This window comes from Enhydra lutris, unplaced genomic scaffold (genome assembly GCF_002288905.1).
Source record: "Enhydra lutris kenyoni isolate GAN:26980312 unplaced genomic scaffold, ASM228890v2 scaffoldscaffold99, whole genome shotgun sequence".
Lineage (NCBI taxonomy): Eukaryota > Metazoa > Chordata > Mammalia > Carnivora > Mustelidae > Enhydra > Enhydra lutris.
Window position 1 is genome coordinate 1,057,845 of NW_019154183.1, and position 26,046 is coordinate 1,083,890.

At 37.2% G+C, this 26,046-nt stretch overlaps 1 protein-coding gene across 1 annotated transcript in view; it reads right to left on the minus strand.

Moving 5' to 3' along the window:
- LOC111139311 (membrane palmitoylated protein 7) overlaps positions 1 to 24,949 on the minus strand; it is a 212,846-nt gene extending 187,897 nt beyond the window's left edge. The window contains exon 1 of the mRNA XM_022491567.1: positions 24,831 to 24,949. Within this exon, the coding sequence (XP_022347275.1) occupies positions 24,831 to 24,867 (37 nt within the window). The 5' untranslated portion in view covers positions 24,868 to 24,949. The remainder of the gene's footprint in view (positions 1 to 24,830) is intronic.
- Between the last annotated feature and the right edge of the window lie 1,097 nt (positions 24,950 to 26,046).

A 26,046-nucleotide genomic window follows, 5' to 3' on the forward strand; every position in this document is an offset into this window, starting at 1 on the left:
ATTAAATTTAATAAAAATGAAATTTAATAGAACTTATTAAATTTAAAATTTAAATCAATTTTATTAAAATTAAACCTAACATGTAGTTAGGCCAAGCCAAACAAAGAGTTTATCTGGATTTCCACTTTCCCTGCAGAACAGCAACTTAAATCTTACCTCTCATCATCCTACACTCAGGGTATTAATGGTACGTAATGGACAGACTGACAGGCACTACTAGCCTTAATGAGAAGAAAAGTAACAGCAAGAGAAACCAAGTAAACACAAGAGGACCCACTGGTTGTACATGTGGTGCTATGGACAGAGAAACAGGTGTTTCTCATAGGATGACAACAGTCAACAGAGATGAAGAATGAGTTCTTAGCACCTATCTTGTGCCACCACGATCCGTAATGACATAGAGTACAAAAGCACCCAGAACAGGGATGCCCCTGAAGCTGTTGGAGTAGCTGCCATCATCTTCATCATTTCCTCCCAGGAGCTCGTTAGTTGAATCAACAAGTAATCAAGTGAAGGAAAAGCTCCTGGAGGTGTTCAGAATTATTTATAATGGCTTTCTTCTCAGTATTCTCCTGAAATACCCTTCAGATATTCCCCCCAAAACAATCTGCTACACAAAAATACAATAGTTGTGCTATGAAACTTCTTCACATTATCAAAATTGTATAAAAAATTCTTGTTTCATGAGGACAAGATGTGGCAGGTTCCAGAGTTCCCGATTTATGCTAACTATGGTACACCATGCATGAATTTTAATAATAAATGGAATGACCTAAACTTTATTTTTTGTGTTTTCTTTTTAAGCGAAAAGTAATAAATTGGTGGTTCGCAACTGTTGACCACATACCTAAATGCTTCCCAGCCTTTCAATCCACATGATTTTAAACAGCTTGAAATTTTGTTTCTTACAGAAATCATAACCATCAGTGGTAAAATCCCTCAAAAACACTGGCCAGCTAGGTCTGCTAAAACATAACAGAGGATCTGGAAAGAGATCTAGTATAGATCTAGATCTATACTATAGTAGGTCTAGTACAGACCTAGAATTGAGTAGAAGACAAAGGTACCATTGCAAAGTCATTTAAGCAGTGAAAAATTATTCTACTAGAAGTGCTGAATCCCTACATTACCATTCAAGAAAAAAATGAAATCAAATCAACTAGTATTCCTAGATAATGAAGCCAATCCCAAATTATCTCTCTACATGCAAACTGCATTAAAAAAAAAAATCAGTCTAAGAGACAGCTGCTATTACAAAAAAAATCCTTGCACAATATTTACAGGGGTGATTTTTCCACAATCCTCACTTCTCAAGAAGCAGCAAAGCAAGATACAGAGGCCTTAGGTCCCATATCTTAACACATGTCCACTTCAGTTTCCTGAACAGGATTTAAAAATTCAGAAGGTTCAAATGCACTACATTGGAAAGAGAAGTTTAACATTTAATGTGAGTTCTGGCAAATAAAATATATTTTTTTTAATTTTATAATTTCGATGGCCCTATATGAGAGCTATTTAATTACATCTTAATGGCACGAAACCACCTTCTTAATTTCTACTGTAACTTGAAGAACATCTTTACTGTAACCGCTTACCATGAATCCCTCAACTTCTCAAAGAGTCATGTCTTCTGAATGACAAATTCCAAAAGCAATATGAAGCCATTAAATACAGTTTATATTACCAGAGAGAAAATAATTTTTAGGTAAGCTAGGAATATATGCCTATCAAAAACTGAAGTGAGGTCCCATGATTAAGTGTTTAGCAGTTTCAAAAGTCACCAGAATGGGTGAAAGTTCATTTCTGTGGAACTCATTAGCTGTCTCCAACTCATTTTCCTAAGGAAAATTATTTCTTTAGGAGAAATTTCTAAGTTTCTGCCATGTAAAATAATTTTATGTCTAAATCCTCTTTGTCCCTTAATTCTCAGATCAAGTGCCCCTCCATCTCCAACCCCAAAAGCTGGCACTAATCTCCTCTGACTCAGGACTTCATCTCACTTCATCCATCTCCCCTCCCTGTAATAAGGAGTGCAGTCTGTCTTGTTCTTGAAACACTGTGCTCAGTTCTGTAAGCATCTCCATAGAGAGGATGTCTGTCCCGCAACCTGCTGGCATGTGGGTGCTTAGTAAACACTTGCTGAGCTGATAATGAACTAATTCATAAATAAATAAGCCTTCCCATAAGAACCAAGTACTGGCCTGGCATGAAGAATTTCTTAATTCAAAAAATATGATGGATCTGGAAGTCATGGGAGCACACTGGGAAGCTCAGGCGTACACATATATATGCATAATGTATGAATACACTAGTCTCCAAAAATGTTCCTGGTGCTAAAATGCATCCTGTCATAGATTTTAATTTAAAGTGCATGCTTCTACCTACGTGTTTTGATAATATTAGCATTTTTAGGGCTTTTTTAAAAAGGCATATTTTCTTTCAAAATGTAATTTGCATGCAGAAGTCTTAAAGAGACAGCCTCTCGTGTGCATTGAGGGACTCTCAGAAGGCATGTGACTGACGTGATTCATGTGAATTCTCAAAGTGATTTCTGGTTTGGATTTTGATCAGAATATATAGCTAGAAATCTCAGTTTAGGATTAGGAATGTATAAGAATTACAATTTTCCTCAATCAAATGCTGGTTTTGACTTTTTGAAAATGCTTAAAGATAACCCCTTACTAGGTTTTTTTTTTTTTTTTTGGTCAGAGCCCTCTGAGCCCTCTTTTTGACTAGACCTGGACCTTGGTCCCTTGTCCTGTCTTTGGTGGGCCTCACCTCGGTTTTGTTCTTATTGTTTGTTTTTGAGAAAAGAATATTTTATACTGAACAATTCTGCAACAACAGGGATCTGAAATCTGAAATCAAGACAATCCTTGGGGTACCTGGGTGGCTCAGTCATTAAGTGTCTGCCTTCGGCTCAGGTCATGATCCCGGAGTCCTGGGATTGAGTCCCACATCGGGCTCCCTGTCCAGCGGGAAGCCTGCTTCTCCCTCTCCTACTACCCCTGCTGTGTACCCTTTCTCACTCTGTCAAATAAATAAATAAATTCTTAAAGAAAGAAAAGACAATCCTTAATAAATATATAGGTCACTCTAACTGCCAATAAACCTTTTTAGGATTGAACCCTAAGATTATGTTCAGATTAAAAAAACAAAAGAAAAAAAGCAAGTTGTCTTTTGGGACAATGAATATTTATTAACACAAACCTAGCAATCTGGCTAATTTTAATCAGCATCATATGCACACAAACATATAAAGAAAACTGGGCTATAAAAATAGCCTCCTGATGTACCTACTCTTATTTCCTAAGAAAACCAGCAAGAAATATTCCCTTTAATTTAAATGTCATTTAATGTGGCATGCTCTCCCGATCAAGAAGCTGCTGTGAGACCAAAGAGAAACACTTTTCAAATTGATAACTGGGCTCCAAGCCTCAGAGGAAACAGTGCAAAAGAGCAGATTAATTCTTTTCTTTTCTTTTCATTTAAATTGATTGATTTTGATTGAACAGATTAATTCTTGTTTCTTAAGGTGAAGACCACGGAGCATTACAGGGTCCAGTGGTCTCTCATGAGGCCCACTGGTAGTTTCCACTGGCAACTCAGCACTACTGAAGGGAAAAAAAAAAAAATCAAGTAAGATTTTGTTCAGCTGGGTTCGAATTTGCAACAGGATTATGATGTCTGCATGAGTATTTCATAAGGCTGTGCCAGGGCTGCCAAGGCTATGCTTGTTGGAGCTCTTCTATTAACTTCCAAAGCATTTGCTGATCACCCTTGTGTTTGGAAAATTTACACTACACAACTATATCAAGTCATATACTCAATTAACTAAAATAGAAGACTTAAGATGAGTTCATAGAAGCCTTATCACTGACAAGAGTAATACAGGGGTACCTGGGGGGCTCCGTCGCTTAAGCATCTGACTCTTGGTTTTGGCTGAGGTCATGATCTCAGGGTCATGAGATGGAGCCCTGCATCAGGCTCTGTGTTCAGTGGGGAGTCTGCTCAAGATTCTCTCTCCTGCTCCTTCTACCCTTCCCCCACTCCCTCTCGGTCTAAAACAAACTAAATTAAAAAAAAAAAAGAAAGAAAATACTAAACAAACATAGGGATTCCTATCTTTTGAATAATTATGATCTAATTCCAAACATTATAAAGTTATGGGAAAATAAACATTTGATATTCACCAATAAACTGACAGTGTAAATACCGGCTCTCATTTAAACATTCCTTCCCACCTAACGCGTGCTAGGTACGCGGTCATTGGTTTTTATCTTGGATGCCATCAACGTCACTGCAAAAATACAGGACTTCGCTAGGCTGGTGGAAGTAATGCTGAGGAGCTGCTCAGCCCTGAGCAATGACTGTGGTGACCAGGCCACTGAAAGAGGTCTGCTAATCAACAACTGAGGAAAATATAACACACAGACAATACATTTCACTTCCAAAGGCAACAATGAGAATACCAAATTTTAAAAATGAACAAAACCCAAATACTACTGAAGAAACTAAAGACTTCAAATATTTTTCTTTAAAATGCTCTTTTTATTATTCCACTGCAAAAGTCAAAAGGCTATTATAAAATGTAGTCAGCGATATTATGACAACAAAGGACAACTAAGGAATATGCCAGCAGGATGGATTACATTCATGCTAAGAATTAGCACAGTTATAACTAGAACCTACAGTGTTCTTAATTACATTTAAAATATGATCACAATTTATATTTCCTTTTTCTAGATAAAGTTCTGATCGCTTTCCCACCCCACCATTTTCTTGCTCTTTTCATACTCTATTTAATGTGAATTTTAATTGACCTTTACCTGCTATCTATTATTACTAAATAAGATGGACCTCAGAATAATAACATCAATATAGAAAGTTAACGGGATTTCAACCTTAACTGATAGTGAATGCTACCTATGCTAGAAGTGGAACTAAAAATGCACTTATTTCACAAAGACAACCAAAAATTAAGCCACCAAAACAAAGTCAGAATACAAAGCCCAACAATAAGCATTAGGTTTTATTTAACCTGAGAGGTAACTTCCCCTATCCCCAATGCTTTGCGAGTTAAGAAATGCTGATAAACAGTGTCATGAAGCCACCAAAGTTTTCTAATAATTTTTAAACTAAGGACACTGACCTCTTTTGCCAATTGTTTCCAGATAAACCACAAACTAATGCTAGAGGATAAAAACTGATAGTCACTAAAAACAGAAATGGAAACAATACTAAGACAACCAGATTTCTACATGTGAAAGAATTAACTCAGATCCCTATCTCACACCATTCACAAAAATTAACTCAAAGTTTACATTTTTTAAAAGATTTTATTTAATTATTTGTCAGAGAGAGAGAGAAAGAACCTGCACAAGCAGGGGAAGCAGCAGGCAGAGGTAGAAGCAGGCTCCCCACTGAGCAGGGAGCCCGATGTGGGGCTTGATCCAAGGACCCCGGGATCATGACCTGAGCCAAAGGCAGATGCTTAACTGACTGAGCCACCCAGGTGTCCCTTAACTCAAATTTTAAATCAAGGGATAAACCCTCATAACCCTGGATTCGGCAACAGATTTTTAGATATGCCACCAAGAGCATAAGCAACACAAGAAAAAAAATGGACACTGATCTTCATCAAAACTACAATTTTTGTACAAAGGATATTATAAGGAAAGTAAAAAGATAACCTACACAATGGGGAAAAAATTGGAGGTTGAAAATCTGATAAGGGTTTAATATCCAAAATATATAAAGAACTCTAAAATTCAACAACAAAATGGCAATTTAATAATAAAAAGAAAATGGGCAAAGGACTTTAACAGACATTTCTCCAAATAAGATATACAGACGGCCAAAGAGCACATGAAAAGATGCTCAACATCACTGGTCATTAGGGAAATGCAAATCAAAACCACAATGAAGTATTATTTCACACCTACTAGAATGGCTATAATCAAAAATTACACAATGTAATAAGTAGTGATAAGGATATGGCGAAATCAGAACCCTCCTACAATGCTGGTAGGAATGTAAAATGGTGCAGACTCCATGGAAACATTTTGATGGTTTCTCACAAAGCTAATACAGAATTATTATATAAGCAGGAATTTCAGCTCCTCGGTATATACCCAGAAGAACTGAAATTGGGGGGCTCAAAACAGATACTCATACAGCAAGGTACACTGCAGCATTACTCACAGTAGCCAAAAGGTGGAAACACACAAGGGTCCATCAACAGATAAATGAATAAACAACACACACAGTGGAATATTATTCAACCATAAAGGAGAATGAAATTCCGACATGCTACAACATGGATGAAACTTGAAAACATTACATAAAGTGGTATAGTTACAAAATGACAAATATTGTGTAATTCCACTTCCATGAAATATTTAAAACAGTTAAAATCTAGGGACAAAGTAGAATGGAAGTCGTCTGAAGCTGCAGATTGGGGAACAAGTGAACTTACTGCTTAGGAGACACAAAGTTTCTGTTGGACTGATGAAAAGCTTTTCGAAATAGACAGGAGTGATGTTTACATGACATTTTGAATATATCTAATGCCACTAAACTGTACAACTAAAATAGTAAAAATGGCAAATTTTATATTCTATGTATTCTACCTTAAAGAAAAACTTAAAAAGTATCTGTACATTCTGAGACATTGCTCTCCTTATAGCTAAAACAGAAATCACACTACAGCCATTAAGATTATAAAGTGAGTCTCAAAACGAAAGACAAATACTACATAATGAACGAAAATTACTGGCTAAATTCCTATATGAAACTGCTGCATATACAAAGTTCTGTACAATGCCATGAGATACAAAGTACTCAGCAACTTGTTTACATAGCATTTGTGTAAAGACCAAGATATAATCACAATGACATGATGTATGAAATCTAATGACCTCAGTGTAACCAACAGAGAATTTATGTATCCCCCTCTATAAATGGTGTAGTCTGATTTACCTGCTTCTTTTGTGTATAAACTGTTAACTGTCTCCAATTAACAGTGTTTATTGAAGGTGACTTTTGTACTGAAGTATACTTCAGTACAAAGTATCCTACTGTTATTACCTGTTGTAATAAATAAAGGCATGCATTTGAAAAGCTAAAAAAAAAAAAAAAAAAAAAACCCCTGGCTGGTCTTTTTTTTTTTTTTTTTTGGAAGATTTTATTTATTTATTTGACAGAGAGAGACAGAGAGAGAGGGAACACAGCAGGGGGAGTGGGAGAGGTAGAAGCAGGCCTCCCCCTGAGCAGGGAGCCGGATGCCGGGCTGGATCCCAGGACTCTGGTCTGGGATCATGACCTGGGCTGAAGGTAGACACTTAATGACTGAGCCACCCAGGTGCCCCTGGACTTTTTGTAACAGCAAGAGCATGCAAGATAGAAGAGTAACCGCTAACATACAGTATGAGAGCAGATATTTATCTTACAAATAAACTAATAGCACAGAAGTGGAAACACACCGTGAAATGTGTTTCACTGTGAAAAAATGCCTCTGAGTGATTTTTCTATTTAACACTGAAAAATCCATACTCCATGCAGAAGACTTTTTCACCTCATACAGAAATACCTGATCAGCAGTAACAAGGACAAGAATAAGTGTCCTATTTCAATTTAAGGAACACAAGCTCTGTGTACTACCAAAAAAAAAAAAAGTTTTAACCAAATGCTAATTTACACACCACTTTTCGTTCACACAGAACAGCTAGCTGTCAGCCACATGCCTAATGATCTTGATTTGCTGTAGAAAAGAACTGCAGAAATAAAAATACGGTCAATTCAAACTTGCAGAGTATACTTAATTTTGAAAACAATTTGAAGAAAAGAGAGCAGCACGTTGAAGACTTTGCTTTTCCACAATAAAATATATGCATTATCAAAAAGGAAAAATAATTCACCTTTTAAATGAAAGATGAGAACAAAACATTTGTATGACACTGGCAAGGCCAATAAAGTCCATTTTGGTTATTTCAAAAGGTTTCAGATGGGTGGTTGGGTTATGGACATTGGGGAAGGTATGTGCCATGGTGAGTGGTGTGAAGTGTAAACCTGGTGATTCACCGACCTGTACCCCTGGGACCAATAATACATTATATGTTAATAAAAAATTTTTTTAATTTAAAAGAAAAAAGGTTTCTGTTAATGGCATACTGTGGTGATATATTCAAAACCTTTTTTTTTTTTTTAAAGATTTATTTATTTATTTGACAGATCACAAGTAGGGAGAGAGGCAGGCAGAGAGAGAGGAGGAAGCAGGCTCCCTGCTGAGCAGAGAGCCCGATGCGGGACCTGAGCCCAAGGCAGAGGCTTTAACCCACTGAGCCACCCAGGCGCCCCACAAAACCTTTCTTAATTTGAATCTCTTGCTCTAAGGATCAAAGTTTATGATTTTGATGGTGGAAATAAGGTTAACCAGATTTCCTAAGACAGGCCTATGGTACAGACAGTTTGAATGCTGGCCAAACATTTTTAAAAGAACTAAACAGAACTTATTTTAAAAATATATGTATGGATGTATTGAAGTCTTAAAAACAGCCAGAGAGGGGCGCCTGGGTGGCTCAGTGGGTTGAGCCGCTGCCTTCGGCTCAGGTCATGATCTCAGGGTCCTGGGATCGAGTCCCGCATCAGGCTCTCTGCTCAGCGGGGAGCCTGCTTCTCTCTCTCTCTCTCTCTCTGCCTGCCTCTCCATCTACTTGTGATCTCTCTCTGTCAAATAAATAAAATCTTTAAAAAAAAAAAAAAAAAAAACAGCCAGAGAAAGAACATGGTTTGAAAGATTACTTCGGAACCGAGATCCTGACAGCTGACTTCTAAATACCAACTTTAAAGATATAATTTCATCATCATCTTTCATTATGCGGAAAACAAATGAATCAGTAACAATAGCCAACCAAGCATTTTTTTGCTTAGTAAAAATACCTTCCAAGAATAGAGGCAAACAGGGAGGTAATTCAAGATAGTGACATAAAAAACCATGAACTCCCCTCCCCCCAGCAGACACAATAAAGCTACAGCTGCATCTAAAACAACTACTTCTGAGAAGAACCTGGAAACTAGCTGGACAGCTGCTCCACAACAAAGGATAAGAAACCACACTGAGACAGTTAAGAGAGAAAAAGACACACTCTCGCTAAAAACCCCAACCCCCATGCACAAACCCACAGAGGAGGGGGAGGCTCACAAATACAGAACTCCTCTCTGGGGAGGGATCTGTGCTACACCTCAGGCACCCTAACCCTTGGGACCTGTACCAGAAAGACAGCCCCCCAAACATCTGGCTTTGAAAACCAATGGCGCTTACATCCAGGAGAACCACAGGGCTGTAGTGAATAGAGTCTGCTCTTCCAGGGCTCACACTCCAGTTCATTTAACTCAGGACCCAGTGCAAAAGTATCAGTCTGAAAAGAGCCTAGACCATATGTGGCGGAGTTTTGCTTCCTAATCTTAAAGCATGCACCAGAAGGGCAAAAGCCTACTCAGATTCCCTCCAACAACAAACAGAGACCTGGAGAGAGCCATTTTTATTTTTTTTCTCTACCTTGCTATTGCCAATGCTGGCAGGAGCTATTTTTGCATTCTCAAAGAATTCTGCATTCTAGGACCTCCTCCCCCTCCACACTGTGCCACAGCCCTGCCAGAAGCAGCAGGCCAGTGCCCTGACGCCTACTAATACTCCCACTGCCAGAGGCCCCCAGTCAGCAGGTGCATGCAACCCACACAGGGGATGCCTACTGAGTAGAAGACTCTGGTGGCCAGGGTGGATTGTGTTTCTGAGCCCCACAAGTCTAAAATAATTGGAGAGACAGAAAGAGACAATGAAAAACTAAGGCAAGGTTAAATAATCAGAATGATCACTCACACAGGAACACCCCTTCAAGACTGGAAGAGATAGCTCTTTCACCTAACACAAAGACTAATACAAAGACAGGCAAAATGAGGTAACACAAACATGTTCCCAATGAAAGACCAGGATTAAACCTTGGGGTGGGGAGAAAAAAAAGAACTTTAATGAAATGGAGTTAAATGATTTCCCTAATAGAGAGTTCAAAGAAATAGTCATAAACATGCTCATTGAACTCAGGAAAAGAATGGATGAACACAGAGAGGACTTAAAAAGAAAGAAAATACATGATAGTAGCAAAGAGAAGTCATAGAGCTAAAGAATAATTTAACAAATACACTAGAGGGATTCAAAAACAGAACAGGTAAAGCAGAAGAAAGAATCAGTAATCTGGAAGAAATGGCAGTGAAAAGAGGACAAGAAGAAAAAATAATTTTAAAAAGTGAAAATAACTTAGGGCCTTTAGGACACCATCAAGCAGAACAGCAATTGCTTATAGGAATCCAGCAGAAGACATAGGAAAAAAGGCAGAAAACTTATTTGAAGAAACAATGGCTAAAAACTTCCCTAACCTGAACAAGGAAACAAATTTTCAGATCCAGGAAGCCCAGAGAAATCCAAACAAGATAAAAGAAAACAAAAAAAAATCCATACCAAAACACATTCTAATTAAAATGGAAAAAGTTGAGAGAGTATCTTTCCTTTTTTTTTTTTTTTTTTTTTTTAATTTATTTGACAGACAAGAGATCACAAGTAGGCAGAGAGGCAGGCAGAGAGAGAGGAAGGGAAGTAGTCTCCCCGCCGAGCAGAGAGCCCATTGCGGGGCTTGATCCCAGGACCCTGGGATCATGACCTGAGCCGAAGGCAGAGGCTTTAACCCACTGAGCCACTCAGGCACCTCTTGAGAGAGTATCTTGAAAGCAACAAGAGAAAAACTTGTTATATACAAGGAAACTTCTATAAGATGATTTCTTAGCAGAAGCTTTAGATGTATTATACCATCCACTCTGGCAAGCAAAAAGCTGAAAGCAAAAACTTCCAACTGAGATTAATCTATCCAGTAAGGTTATCATTCAGAATTGAAAGACAGAGGAGGTTCCCAGACAAGCAAAAGCTAAAAGGGTTCATAACCACTAAACTGTCCCTACAAGAAATACTAAAGGAACTTCTTTAGGCTGAAAAGAAAGGAAACTAACTAGCAATAAGAAAACATGAAAGTAGAAATCTGACTGCAACGGTATTTACCACATATAAAGCTAGCATGAAGGTTAAAAGAAAAAAAAGAACTAAATACAACTAACCACCATAACTAGAGATAGGCAAAATTTTTTATTTATTTATTTTTTTTTTTAAGATTTTTTTATTTATTCATTTGATAGAGAGAGATCAGTAAGCAGAGAGAGATGGAGAAGCAGGCTCCCTGCTTGCAGAGCAGAAAGCCCGATGTGGGGCTCGATCCCAGAATCCTGAGATCATGACCTGAGCCGAAGGCAGAGGCTTTAACCCACTGAGCCACCTAGGTGCCCCGGTAGGCAAAATTTTAAAAATGTAAAAATTACATCAAAAACATAAAATATGGGGAAGGGTGGAAAGTAAAAATGCAGTTTTAGAATTTAGCATTCAAATTTAATTTGCTACCAGCTTAAAAGAGACCATAAAATATGTGCTTTTACATGTGAGCTTCACAGTAACAAAGACCAAAACTTATAGTAAATATGCAAAAGATAATAAAAAAGGAATCTAAACATAACAGTACAGTCATCATACCACAAGAGAAAAAAAAAAGAGAAAAAGAAAGGAACAAAGAGAAACTACAAAGTAGCCAAAAACAAAGAACAAACTGGGTATAAGGACATACCTACCAATAATTACTCTAAGTGTAAATGGACTAAATTCTCCAATTAAAAGATACAGAGTGGCTGAATGGATAAAAAACAAAACCCACCTATATGTTACCTACAAGATACTCATTTCAGAGGTAAGGACTAATGTGTGCAGTCTAAAAGTGAAGGGGTAGAAAAAGAGATTTCATGCAAACGGAAACCAGAAGAAAGCTGAGCAGTTATATTTATATCAGAAAAAAACAGACTTTGAAACAAAGTCTGTAATAAAACACAAAGATGGAAATTACCTAATAATAAAGGAGGTCAATCCAACAGGAAGATACAACATTTGCAAAATGTTGTAACACAGAAGCACCTAAATATATGAAGCAAATGTCTGTATACATTCTGGAGAAATTGACAGCAATACACAACAGTAGGGAACTTTAATACTGATATCAATGAATAGATCATCCAGACAGAAAATTCATTTTTTTTAAAAAGATCACCTTTAAATGGCATATACCAGATGGACTTAACAGACCTATACAGAATATTCTACCCAAAAGGAGAATATACATTCTTCTCAAGTGCACATGAAACAATCTCCAGGACAGACCATATAGGAGGCCACAAAACAAATCTCAATAAATTTAAGATTGAAATTTATTAAGCATCTCTTCTGGCCACAATGGAATGAAGTTAAAAATCAATTACAAGGGGCGCCTGGGTGGCTCAGTGGGTTGAAGCCTCTGCCTTCAGCTCAGGTCATGACCTCAGGGTCCTGGGATCGAGCCCCACGTCGGGCTCTCTGCTCAGCAGGGAGCCTGCTTCCTCCTCTCTCTCTGCCTGCCTCTCTGCCTGCTTGTGATCTCTCTCTGTCAAATAAATAAATAAAATCTTTAAAAAAAAAAAACCCCAAAATGCAAAGATCCGTCAACAATAATTAGAAAAAAAAAATCAATTACAAGAAGGAAACGGGAAAAATCACAAGTGCATGCAGATTAAACAACATCTGAACAACCAATAGGTCAACAAAGAAATCAAAAAGAATTTTTCAAAAGAATACCTTAATGCAAATTAAAATGGAAATACAACATACCAAAATCTATGGATACATACAAAAGCAGCTGTACAGGAACATTTATAGCAATACAGGCCTACATCAAGAAACAAAAAAACGATATAACTTCACACCCAAAGCAACTAGAAAAAAAAAAAAGAGCCAGGATTAGAAGGAAGGAAATAATAAAAATCAGAGCAAAAATAATGAGAGACTAAAAAGATAATAGAAAAGATCAGTGAAACTAAGAGCTGGATCTCTGAGAAGATAAAATTGGCAAAGACCAGAATGACTAAGGAAAAGGAGGGCTAATATAAATAAAATCAGTAAAGAGAGAGGAGAAATTACAAGTGATACCAAAGAAATACAAATTATTTTAAGAGAATACTATAAACAATTATACACTAACCAACTAGACAACCTAGAAGAAATGGATAATTCCTAGAAACATACAATCTTCCAAGACTGGTCATGAACAAACAGAAAATCTTATTAGACCAATTACTAGTATGGACATTGAATCCATAATAAAAAAAAAAAATCTAAAACAAAAGAACAGATGACTTTCACTGGAAAGTTCTACCAAACATCCAAAGATTTGATATCTTATATTCTCAAATTCTTCCCAAAAAAACTGAAGAAAAGGTAATGCTCCCAAGCACATTTTATGAGGCCAGTGTTACCCTGATACCAAAACCAGAAAAGAGGGGGAAAAAATTAGCAGACCAAATTCAACAATACATCAAAATGTCATAAGCCATGATAAAGTGAGATTTACCCCAGGGATGCAAAGATGGCTCAACATCCACAAATCAATCAACCACCATTAACAAAATGAAGGATAAAAACCATATAACTATCTCAATAAATGAGGAAGCGCATTTGACAAAATTCAACATCATTTATGGTTAAAAAAAAAAAAATTCAACAAAGTGGGTATAGACAAAATGTACCTCAACATATAAGACCATACACGACAAGCCCACAGCTTGCATCATACTCAACAGGAAAAAGCTTCCCACTTTTAAGATTAGGAACAAGGCTAGGATGCCCACCCTCACCACTTTTATTCAACACAGTATTGGAAGTCTTGGCCACAACAATCAGTCAGGAAAAAGAAATTGGAATCCAAATTGTAAAGGAAGAAGTAAACCACCACTATTTGTGGATAACACAATTTTATACATAGAAAACCCTAAAGACTCCAGGAAAAAGATTGTTAGAATAAATGAATTCAGTAAAGTTGCAGGTACAAAACTGATATACAAAATTCTGTTGCATTTGTGTACACCAACAACAAAATATCAGGAAGAGAAATTAAGAAAACAAATCCCATTTAAAATTGCATTTAAAAAATACCCAAGAATAAATTTCACCAAGGAGGTGAAGGATCTATACCCTGAAACCTAAAGGACACTGAGAAGAGATGACACAAATAAATGGAAATCTATTCCATGCTCATGGACTGGAAAACACTGCAAATTAACCAAAGCAATCTATAGACTCACTGCAATTCCTATCAAAATTCCAATGGCATTTTTCACAGAAACAAAACAGCCCCAATATTTGTATAGAACCACAAAAGATCCTGAATACCGAAAGCAAATCTTGAGAAAGAAGAACAAGTTGGGAGACATCACACACCCCAATTTCAAGCGATAGTATCTAAAAACTAAAGTAATTAAAAAATGTATGGTATTAGCATAAAAAGACACACAGATCAGGGGGACAGAACAGAGAGTCCAGAAAAAAAGCCCAAGCATATAGGGCCCATTACTTTATAACAAAAGAGGCAAAAATATACAATGGGGAAAGGACAGTCTCTTCCACAAATGGTGCTGGGAAAACTAGACAGCTACATACAAAAGAATGAAACTGGACCACTACCTTACACCATACACGGAAATTAACGCAAAATGGACCAAAGACTTGAATGAAAGACCTGAAATCATAGAACTCCTAAAGAAAACATGGGTGGTAAACTGTTTGACATCACTCTTGGAGATTTTTTTTTTTTAATGTAATTCCAAAGGCAGTGGCAACAAAAAGCAAAACTAAATATGGGACTACATAAAACTCAAAAGTTCCTACACAGCAAAGAAAACCATCAACAAAATAAAAGAGGCAATCTACCGAATGGGAGAAGAACTTGCAAATCATATCCAATAGGGGTTAACACCCAAAATATATTTAAAAAATTCATAAAGCTCAGTATCAACAAGAAACAATTAAAAAAAAAAATGGGCAGAGGATCAGAATAGACATTTTTTTTCCAAAGAAGACATACAGATCGCCAACAAGCACATGAAAAGATGCTCGACATCACTAATCATCAGGGAAATGCAAATCAAAATCACAATAAGATATCCTTTCACACCTGTGAGAATGGCTAGTATCAAAAAGATAAGAAATAACAGGTGTTGACTATGGGCAAAGGAGAGCCTTGTGCACTACTGGTGAGGTTATAAATTGGTGTAGCCACTACAGAAAACAGTTGGGAAAAGAGTAAAAAAATTAAAAATAGAACTCGCATATGATCCAGCAATTCAACTTTTGGGTATTTATCCGAAGAAAAACTAATTCGAAAAGATACATGTGCCCCTATGTTCACTGCAGCATTATTTACAATAGCCAAGATACGGAAATAATCAAAGTGCCCTATGAGGGATGAATGGAAAAAGAGTTACACACATGCACACACTGGAATAGTGCTCAGTCATAATAAATAAATAAATAAATAAAATCTAGCCATTTGCAACTTGTATGAACCTTGAGGGCATTATGCTAAGTGGAAAAAAGTCACACAGAGAAAGACAAGTACCGTATGATTTCCCTTGTATCTGAAATCTAAAAAACAAACAAAAGTCATAGATACAGAGAATACACTGGTGGTTGCCAGAAGGGAAAGGGATAGGGAGGGTGGGTGAAATGGGTGAACGGAATCAAGAAGTACAAACTTCCAGTTATAAAATGAACTCATGTAGAGCAGGTGACTATAATCAATAATACTGTATTGCAAATTTGGAAGTTTGCTTGAAGAAAATAAATCTTAAAAGTTCTCAGCACAAGAAAAAAAATGGTGTGACTTTGCATGAAGAGAGATGTTAACTAAATAAAACTTAATGTGGTGATCGTTCTGCCATGTACACGAATGTCAAATCACTATGCTGTACACCTTATCTCGATTATACTTTAATAAAATGAAAAAAAATGAAGAGAAATAAGAACATGTTCTGATATGCTGAAAGACATAATTTGAGAGCCATAAACCTTCAATTTAGTAGAATCTAAAGCTTATTTTTACTTTAAACAGGTGAAACATAATCCTGTCTGAGAATGCTGAGTTGCAAGATGGAGAGCAGAACAAACAAAATGGTCATATGTGAGGAACTCTAAATGAATACTGACAATATAAAGCAAAATAAGAATGTCTTCAATGTTGTGGGGTGTTGTTTTTTGTTTTTTGTGTTTTTTTTGTTGTTTTTTTTTTGTTTTTTGTTTTTTCTGAGAGAGAGAATTAAAATACAAGACACAATAGCACTTAAATTGGGAGGGAAGTATGCAGAGTAAAAGTGTTCTAAGATTCCCCGGGATATTTTTCAGAAGACAATAAAGGTACAGATTAAGACAGGATTTTATAATAAAGGATTCATGTCGTAATTTCTAAGGTAGCCACTAAAAGAACAGAATGAATTAACTTCAAAACTGTACATGGGGAAAACCAAAATGAAAAACGAAAACCCTAATCAATCCCAAAGAAGACATAACAGAGAAAGAAACTTACAAATATCAGGACAAGAAAACACAAAGTACGTTAGATTCAAAATTTTAAAAATCAGACATTATAATTAAGTGTATTGAGCAAACTCTAGTTAAAAGCAAAGACTGTCCAACTTGTACCTCAGAAAGCTTCAACTTAAAGTAATTCATGAAAGCTCTAAGTAATATAGCAGGAATACAGAAAAGTTGACAATGAAAAGGATAGGAAAAGATATACCATGCAAATGTTAACAGAAAAAATATTTACTTTTAAATAAAATGTATTAAAAAGTGTAAATGTATTAACTCAAGTGAAATAACAAATTTATATTTAATAACAATTCTAAATATATACAACAAAAACTGAACCAAAGTGCAAGAAAAAAAAACAAAAAACAAAGGAAAACTTTTCACAATATTTCTCTTGGTAACGGAGAATAAACAAACAAAAACCAGTAAAAACAGAATATTTGAATAACTTTACAAACCTGACCTACAGACACAGACAGACAACTATACTCAATGATTGCAGAGTATGCCTTCTTTTTAGACACAGGATACTTAAAAAAAACTGATTATATAGCTGGCCATAAAGTCTAAACAAATTTCAGAGGACTAGAATAATGCAAATTAAGTCTTCTCACCTCAAAGCTATTAAGGTAGAAATCAGAAAAAAAGATAAATTAAAAATTCTTATTTGTAAATTCAAGAAAATTCTAAATAACCAATCACAAAATAATTCCAAGGTAATAACACCAGGACCTAAGGAAATAGCCTTAAATGTTTACATGAGGAAAAGAAGAAGGTTGAACACTTATGAATATTCCTAACTAGAAAAAGAGGGGCGCCTGGGTGGCTCAGTCAGTTAAGCAACTGCCTTCGGCTCAGGTCATGGTCCCAGGGTCCTGGAATTAAGCCCCACATCGGGCTCCCTGCTCTCCCTCTCCCTCTGTCTGCCATGTGCTCTCTCTTTTCTCTCTCTCTCTGTCAAATAAATAAGAAAATCTTAAAAAAAAAAAAAAACTAGAAAAAGAATTTTTTTAAATCAAAAATAAATGAAAAAAATGAAATAAAAAATACACCATAAAGAAAATTAATAAGGCCAAAAGTTTTATATCTAAAAAGAATAATGAAATTGCCCAAATTCCAGCAATATTAAGAAAGGACAATAAATACCAATATCAGAACCAAAAAGAAAAAAAATTAACATAGAAACTGCACACATGTAATACTATAAGCAACTTTTTGAGTAATTTGAAAATTTAGGTGAAATGGACCAAGTCTTAGAACAATATAAATCATTAAAACTAACTCAAGAAAAAATAGAAAGCCTGAACATTCCTGGAATCTTTAGAATAGTTACCAATATTCTTATCAAAAAGAAAGTGTCTAGGCCCAAGTAACCTAAACAGGTTAAGTTCCACTAAAGGACAAAGTAATTCCAGTTTTTCAAAAAATGGTCCACAGAGGAGTAAAGATTTCTCCCAACTCACTACCTGAGGCTAACATGATATTGTGGAAATCTGATGAGAAAGAATGAGTAAGTAAAATTACAGGCTGAAGTCACTCATAGAAAGACATATTACAGTTATAAAATATGTACCAATGAAATCCAACAGAGTATATGAAAAGGGTAATAAATCATGAACAAACTGGGTTTAATCTCTAAAATACAAGTTGGTTTAATAGTCAAAAATCCATCTCAAAAAAGTCAACAGCCAATGAAATTTGCTATGCTGAGATTCACAGGAAATAAATCACATGATTGTTATAATAAATAAAAAGCACTTGACAATGTTCAATGGTTAGTCATTTAAACAGTCATTTTGCAAACTAAGAATAAATGGTAACTTCCATAATCTAGTAAAGGGCATAGATGAAAAAATTCTAGAGCAAATAAGACAAAGAAGAAATGCTGAAATAATGTCTTTTGAGATCCAGAACTAAAAACAAAGATGTTCACAGTCACCACTGAAATTTGTAATGAAGGTTCCAGATGGTTGCACAGGAGAGGCAGGCAGAGTCTTTATTACATCATGGTGGGACAACTGGATACCCACATGGGAAAAATTACTATGAGCCCAACTTCACACCTTACAAACAAAAAACTAGAGTATCAAAATCAAAATGGAAAAGGGAATAACTTTTTGATCACAAGTTAAGAAACTAATTCATGAATACAGTTCAGAAATCACTAACCTAAAGGAAAATGGTGCTCAACTAGCAACTTCTGCATACAGAATAGGGAAGGCCAGCACAAAGAATGAGAAGACAAGCTACAGAGCAAGAGAAGGGGGTTGTAACACACAGAACTACTCCAATTAGTACGGTATAATCCCATTTCTAAAGTTCAACAAGCATTTTAAACAAACATTTTGTTTTAATGTTTAAAACAAACATTTTGTTTTAATGTTTCTTTTTTTTAAATGTCCACCCATAAGGAGGTTGAGGAGATTGTGAATGGGAAGAAATATACAGGTTACTTTCAGGATGCTTGATCTTTTTTTAAAGATTTTAATTTTATTTTATTTTTGCAGTGTTCCAAGATCGTTTATGCACCATGATTTCTTGAACCAGATGGTGATCCCATAGCTATTGGCATTATAACCAGTTTTAAAACTGTCTTATAAAAGTTATGTGTATTTCTGTGTACATAATACATATTAAATGATGTTTGAAAAAAAATCACAATGAATTTATAAAACTAGAAATAACACAGGTACTATGCTCGAAAGGAATGATTCCATAAGATTAACAACAGAATGGAACTATCAGAGAAATAAAAAACAAAGTCAACTCTCTAGTTGATCAAAGTGGCTTCCTATGAGGTGTAGGTTAACAATTCTGATTCTGCTTCACATGTACACTGGAACTGATTATGTAAATGGATGGTAGGTGGTGACAGCCAGGTTTCTCACTGTTAAGAATGGGAGTTTACAAAGAAGCGGGGGAAAGGACGTTAAATGATCCCCTCGTTAATGAATCAGAGTTGACGACATCAATAAGAATTTATGTTTAGCCAAGTATAGTTACAGCTGATTGCACACAAAATTGTTTATAATGTGTGTATTTATGTGGATTAGTGTACACGCATGTATTTCTTTGCTCTGTCAGATGAGAGCACCTAAAGTAACAACACTCTGGTAGCAATGGGCAAAATATCACCCAGATCCTGGGTCCTAATCCCATTCCCCAGGAAAAGGCACTAGGGCTCCCAGAGAAATGCCTGAGTCCAGGACTGGAGCACTATAAAATCAGCCTGGGACACCTTGCAGTGTCAAAAGCAAGGAACTGTTAAAACTAAACAAGCAAGCCCACACTCATGGGAGCCAACTGAAATGGCTCCCAACACCCAAAAATGTAACATTCTGAACAACAAAATAAATTTAGTATTGCATTATAACCCAAAATATCAATCAATATCCATGAGCCCACACTGATATGAATAAATGATTGAATAAATAAATGGGGGAAGAGAGACAAAATATTCCAAAACTATTATACAGATAGTTTAGCTTCTAAAGGAGGGGGAGCTTAACACACTACTCTAGTGGGGGCTGCACAGAAAGACTCCTGGCAAGCAGTACAGGATGGAAAGAATGGGAAAAGATGAATGGGAAATGAGAATGGGAGAAGAGAGAAACTTCACAATGGAGTAACGGGACAAATACTGCTTTGCCCTGTTGGCCAACATCAACAGTCATAGGTCCAGTTGACAGTATGTACCCTTACCCCTGATACAAGAACAATGGCATTTTACATCAGACAAATTCCAAGAGAGAGGAGTTCCACAACACACCTGACTAGTACTTGTAGAAGGGTCAAGGTCACCAAAGACAAGGAAAGTCTGAGAAACCTTCAGATCCAAGAGAAGCCTAATGAAATTATACATACACACAATGTATTATATATAGAGATTAATATACAACATATATACAAAGGGAAAACAGAGAATATCTGAATAAAGTATAGACAGACTATAGTTAATAATAGTGTATCAATACTGATTCACTAACTGAAATGAATGTACCAAACTAAGGTAAGATGTTAATAATCAGCGAAAACAAGGTATAAGGTGTACTGGGACTTTTTACTATCTTCATAATCTTTCTGTTAATCTGAAATTGCTCTGAAACATAAGGTCCATTAAAATTATTTTTTTAAAAGCCAAGAAAGAAAGCCCAGAATGTATATGTAATATTGATGTACAACAGAGGGGATATTATAATTTTATGTGGAAAGGACAAACTACTGAATTAAGTGATTTGGAGACCACTGGCTATTCACGTGGGAAATAAAATTAGAATACGACTTCACTCCACATATAAATCACAGTTGGACTAAAATTCCAAAGGTGTAAAAACTAACTATCTTCATTATCAGAAGAAAATCTTAGAGAACATCTTCATGACCTTGCAGTAGGTAGGAAAGCATGGGGGGGGGGGGAACCATTAACCATAGAGAAAAGATTGATTTGTCCACATAAAAGTTATCAACTTCAATAAAAGAAATGATACTATTTAAGAACAAAAGGACAAACGGTCGACCAGAAAAAATGATGTTCAACCTAAAATGGTCCATAAAATACAAAATACAAATAAAGACATTCTGTAAAAACGTTAAGAAAATGATAATCAATAGAAAAAAGAAAAGGATATGAACTGACACATCAGAGGAACAAATGGCCATTAAACAGATGGAAGTATGTTCAGTATCAATAGTAATGCACATTTAACACTTAAGATACCATGTTTTACCCATTTTTCCCATGGGGAAAAAGTATAAAGGCTTGTGATATTGAAGCTCAGCAAGAACACAGGGGAAGGAATCCTTAAGGCACTGTCCACGGGACACTGAGTGCTTCAGCCACTCTGGGGGACAATCTGGCAACATCCATTCAAGGTTTACATCTTTTCTTCCAAAATGTAACAAAAGGAGCAAAGCCAAGTCTTTCGTCAACAGAAGTATGGTTCACTGAATTGTGATATTACAGAAAAGTATGCCTTGGTTTAAAAGAATGAGGTAGAAAATAAATAAAATCTTAAAAAGGGGGGGGGCGCCTGTGTGGCTCAGTGGGTTAAAGCCTCTGCCTTCGGCTCAGATCATGATCCCAGGGTCCTGGGATAGAGCCCTGCATTGAGCCTCTGCTCGGCAGAGAGCCTGCTGCCCTCCCCACCCCCCACCTACTTATGATCTCTGTCGGACAAATAAATAAATAAAATCCTTAAAAAAGAAAAAAGAATGAGGTAGATATACAGAGGTATGTACAGATAGAAAGTTATAAAGATACACACGTGTGCACACTCGCGCGCACACCCCATGGAAATACAGTTCTGAGACATTACTTGATATAGGAAAGAACATTATAGAACAACCCCGAGTATGACAGAATCTGATTAAAAAGTAAAGAACAAAACAACCTAAAACAGTATTATTTCTGGACATCAATATATAGCTGCTGAACGTACAGAACGTTCTTGAAGGATATTCATAAAATGGAGAAAGAAAATGAGATTGGGGGCAGGGTAAGGGTGGGTAAAAAATTTTTTTCCTTTTTTATCTACACATCTTTGACAAGGAGGATGTTTTTATGGATTCCTTGTGTAATTAAACACTTTTTTCCTTAGTGAAGTAAGCAGAGAGGGGAGGGGAAGAGATGGCCTAAGTTTTACACCAAAAGTATTTGGAAGTAGTTTCCCACGTTGAGTACTGTGGGCACTGGAGCAGCTGTGAGCCACTCTCTCCTGCTGCATGAGCATCGGCTCTTTGGTTATGCTCTCCAGCTCAGTGCCCTGGAGAGGACATTGCTAAGAAACACTGTCGTGGGTGAGAAAGACCCCTGACTGGTAAACTGCATCTGGTCTGCAAGGAACTACAAGGGAACAGTAATCGTCTCCTGAGTGCACCACGCACTACAGCTTCCCTGAATGCTGGAGCTTCTCTTGCAACAGGCACATCTTCTCTGCTTGACTCTAACCCTGCTGGGACATATGGGTCAAAAAAGATCACAAAGCCAGGTGTGAGTCACACGGGTACTTGAGATTTGCACAATGTGAGCCAGCTACATAGGGAAAGTCCTTTTCCAATTCTGAGTAGCCTCTGCTATTTTCATGAGTGACCCTTCGACTGCCCCCATGAACTACAAATACTCCATTTTATGAACTACAAATACTCCATTTTAATCATTCCTTGAGATAGCTGTAAGCAACAATATTTTGCATTCAATTAAATTGAGGCATTTTTGGCAAACAGCAAGGCATAAAACTTATTCGCTACACAACAGCAGTAAATTTATGGTTCAAATAAATTTCATCTATAATTTCCCAAACCACTATGGAAAGTTAAATCATTCATTTTATATAGTAGAACACAATGTGGGACTATATAAAAACTAGAACGAAGCAAAAAAAAATTTTTCCAAAGGACCTAGCTTCTAAGCCAATGTCTTGAGAAAAAAAGAATTTTTATATATTTGAAAATCAAAGTCACTTCCTAAGAAAAACTAATCCTCAGTGTAAATTACAGTGGAAAAAATCATTACAGACGGATAAAGATGAGACAAAACTTGCCAAAAGGTAGTATGGATATGCTTGAGAGAGCAAGGAAGGGTAACTCCAAATTTGTGGCTCAGCTTTTTTAAAATTATGGTGCCAGTAACTGCCCACACCAAAGACCGCCATCGCGCTGCTTACAGAACAGCACTGGCTTAAACCAAATTCAGGACGGTCAATGCAACACACAGAACATTTAGTCACACACTATGCCACTTCTTTTGAGGGGGTCTTAAAAATGCAAGGCGAAGGGGCACCTGCGTGGCTCAGTGGGTTAAAGCCTCTGTCTTCAGCTCGGGTCATGATCCCAGCGTCCTGGGATCGAGCCCCGCATCGGGCTCTCTGCTCAGCCGGGAGCCTGCTTCCTCCTCTCTCTCTGCCTGCCTCTCTGCCTACCTGTGATCTCTGTCAAATAAATAAATAAAATCTTAAAAAAAAAAAAAAATGCAAGGCATAGCTCCTCATCCCTGCTCACATTCTGTTCTAATAGTTCGGCGAAAGGTCCACGAATTTTTTAAGTGCTGATTTTCACACCTATAAATACAGAAAACAAACTGACGGTTGCCAGAGGGGAGGCGGCTGAGGATGGGCAAAATGGGGGAAGAGGCGTGGGAGACGAAGGCGTCTAGTGATGGGATGAATGAGTCCTGAGAGCTTAAAGGCACAGCATAAGGAATACAGTCAATGAGACTGTAACAGTGTTGGGTCGCGACGGATGTCAGCTACACTTGTGGGCAGCACAGCATAACCTACAGAGAAGCTGAATCACTACTCTGTAAACCTGAAACTAATGCAACATTGTGTGTTGACCAAACTAAAAAAAAATAAATAAATAATAATAATAATAATTAATTGATTGATTAACATTTCTTTTAATTGAAAAATAAAAAGTGCTGATCCCAGAATAAAACTTCAAAGGGGGCACCAACCTCCCTCACATACCTCCCTAAAACAGGTCAGGAGGACAGGATTCTGCACACACATACATACATACATGAGTTTCTTCTCTTTCCTGGAACCCTTTATTCCAAGTACCACTAAATCTCACCACTGATGATGAGGTGAACTATGTTTGTTTATTTTAACCGAAACCCTTAACGACATACGTCAACTTCGGTTTTTTGACCTGTGGGGATAAGAAGAAAGAAAATGCCAGAATGGTACACAGAGACTGTGTTTCATTTCTTTTTGTTTTGTTTTGTTTTAAAGATTTTATTCAATTATTTGACAGAGACACAGTGAGAGAGGGAACACAAGCAGGGGGAGTGGGAGAGGGAGAAGCAGGCTTCCCTGAGCAGGAAGCCTGATTTGGGGCTCAATCCCAGAACCCAGGGATCATGACCTGAGCTGAAGGCAGACGCTTAACAGCTGAGCCACCCAGGCGCCCTTGTTTCATTTCTTAAAAAAGTGAGGGGTCTGAAGTATGGCAGAAAAGTTCATACGTGTTATCAAATCTGAGTGAAGGATAACAAGACTACCACGGTATTTGGCACGCTTTTTTGTATGCTTTAAAACACTCAATTTTTTTTAAAAAAGCACTTTAAATGCATGGCAGTATTCCAAAAGGCAAGGCCGTAGGAGGGCATCATCACGAGCCACCAGGTCCTTTGACAACTCTTATCTTCGAAGGATGCATCTGAGTTGGTTTTGTGCCCCTCGTGCAGGTTCCAGAAAAGCAAGCCTGATCCATCTGCGCTCACTTAAAGCAATGCGGTGAACAAGAAAATTTCAGTAACAATGCATGGAAACCCGCCCCTCATGGGTTCACATACCTGCGTCGCTCCCAGCTCCTGTTGACAAGGCCGGCATGATGCAAACCGCAGGCCCGGACAGCACACACCAGACACTCTCCACTTAGAAAGCCACGGAGAATTCCAGTCCAGAGGCCTGCAGCCACGCTGTCGACCAAGATTTATATATCAAGCAGGCCGTTTCTAAAAAAAAGAAGAAAAAAACTTTAAAAATAGTAATAGGGAAGGCGACTAAATTGCAACGTTCTACGACTAATTCAGAGTTCTTATTCCAACACGCTTCACCATTCTTCCAAATCTGTCTACACGCTAGGTGCACATAGGAAGAAGGGTGAGAGTTTTTGATTTGGATGTGAAATTTCTAGTTAAAACCACGAAAGCTCCTCCTGCATGTATCAAGGCTTCCAGAAAAATTTCTGCAGTTGCTTTGAGGGCTGCTGAATGCAGATTAAGAACGTAAAGAAGGTTTTTGGGTTTTTTTTTTAAGATTTTATTTATTTATTTGACAGAGATCACAAGTAGGCAGAGACTCAGGCAGAGAGAGAGAGAGGAGGAAGCAGGCTCCCCGCTGAGCAGAGAGCCCGATGCAGGGCTCGATCCCAGGACCCTGGGATCATGACCTGAGCTGAAGGCAGAGGCTTTAACCCACTGAGCCACCCAGGCGCCCCGTAAAGAAGGTTTTTCACGCCAATGCTATTCTAAGATGCTCTCAATCTGTTACTGTGATTCCACGCTATATTTCTAATGCAGAACGTAGACTCTGTCGATGGTCCACGACTTATAAACACACTTGCGGTTTTTAACTAGCTCATCCTAATATGCCACTGCCAAGTCCTCTAACTGAAACTGCCAATCACCTGGAGAAACTACTAGAATTGAAAATGTTAGGGAGTCGCAGAAGTGTTAGCAATCTAAACGAGGCCTCCCGATCCACGCTAATACACAAAAGTCAGTTCTTTCAGTAAAAAGCTAAGCTTGATGCACTTCGAAAAAATACCAATTTTTTTCAAAAGTTGTTTTAACTACGGGTTATCCCGCCATAAGCAGGAAGGCACTGTTGTCTCCTATCGGAAGAGCAAGGACTCCAGAGTCTGGCCTAATCTTTCAACCTGCTAAACCGTGATCTTGGACGATGTATTTGATCTTACTGGACTTCACTTCCATCTATACGAATGGAGATAACAACAATTTAGAATTGTTTGATAATTAAATAGGCCAAGACTCACAACACACCGTC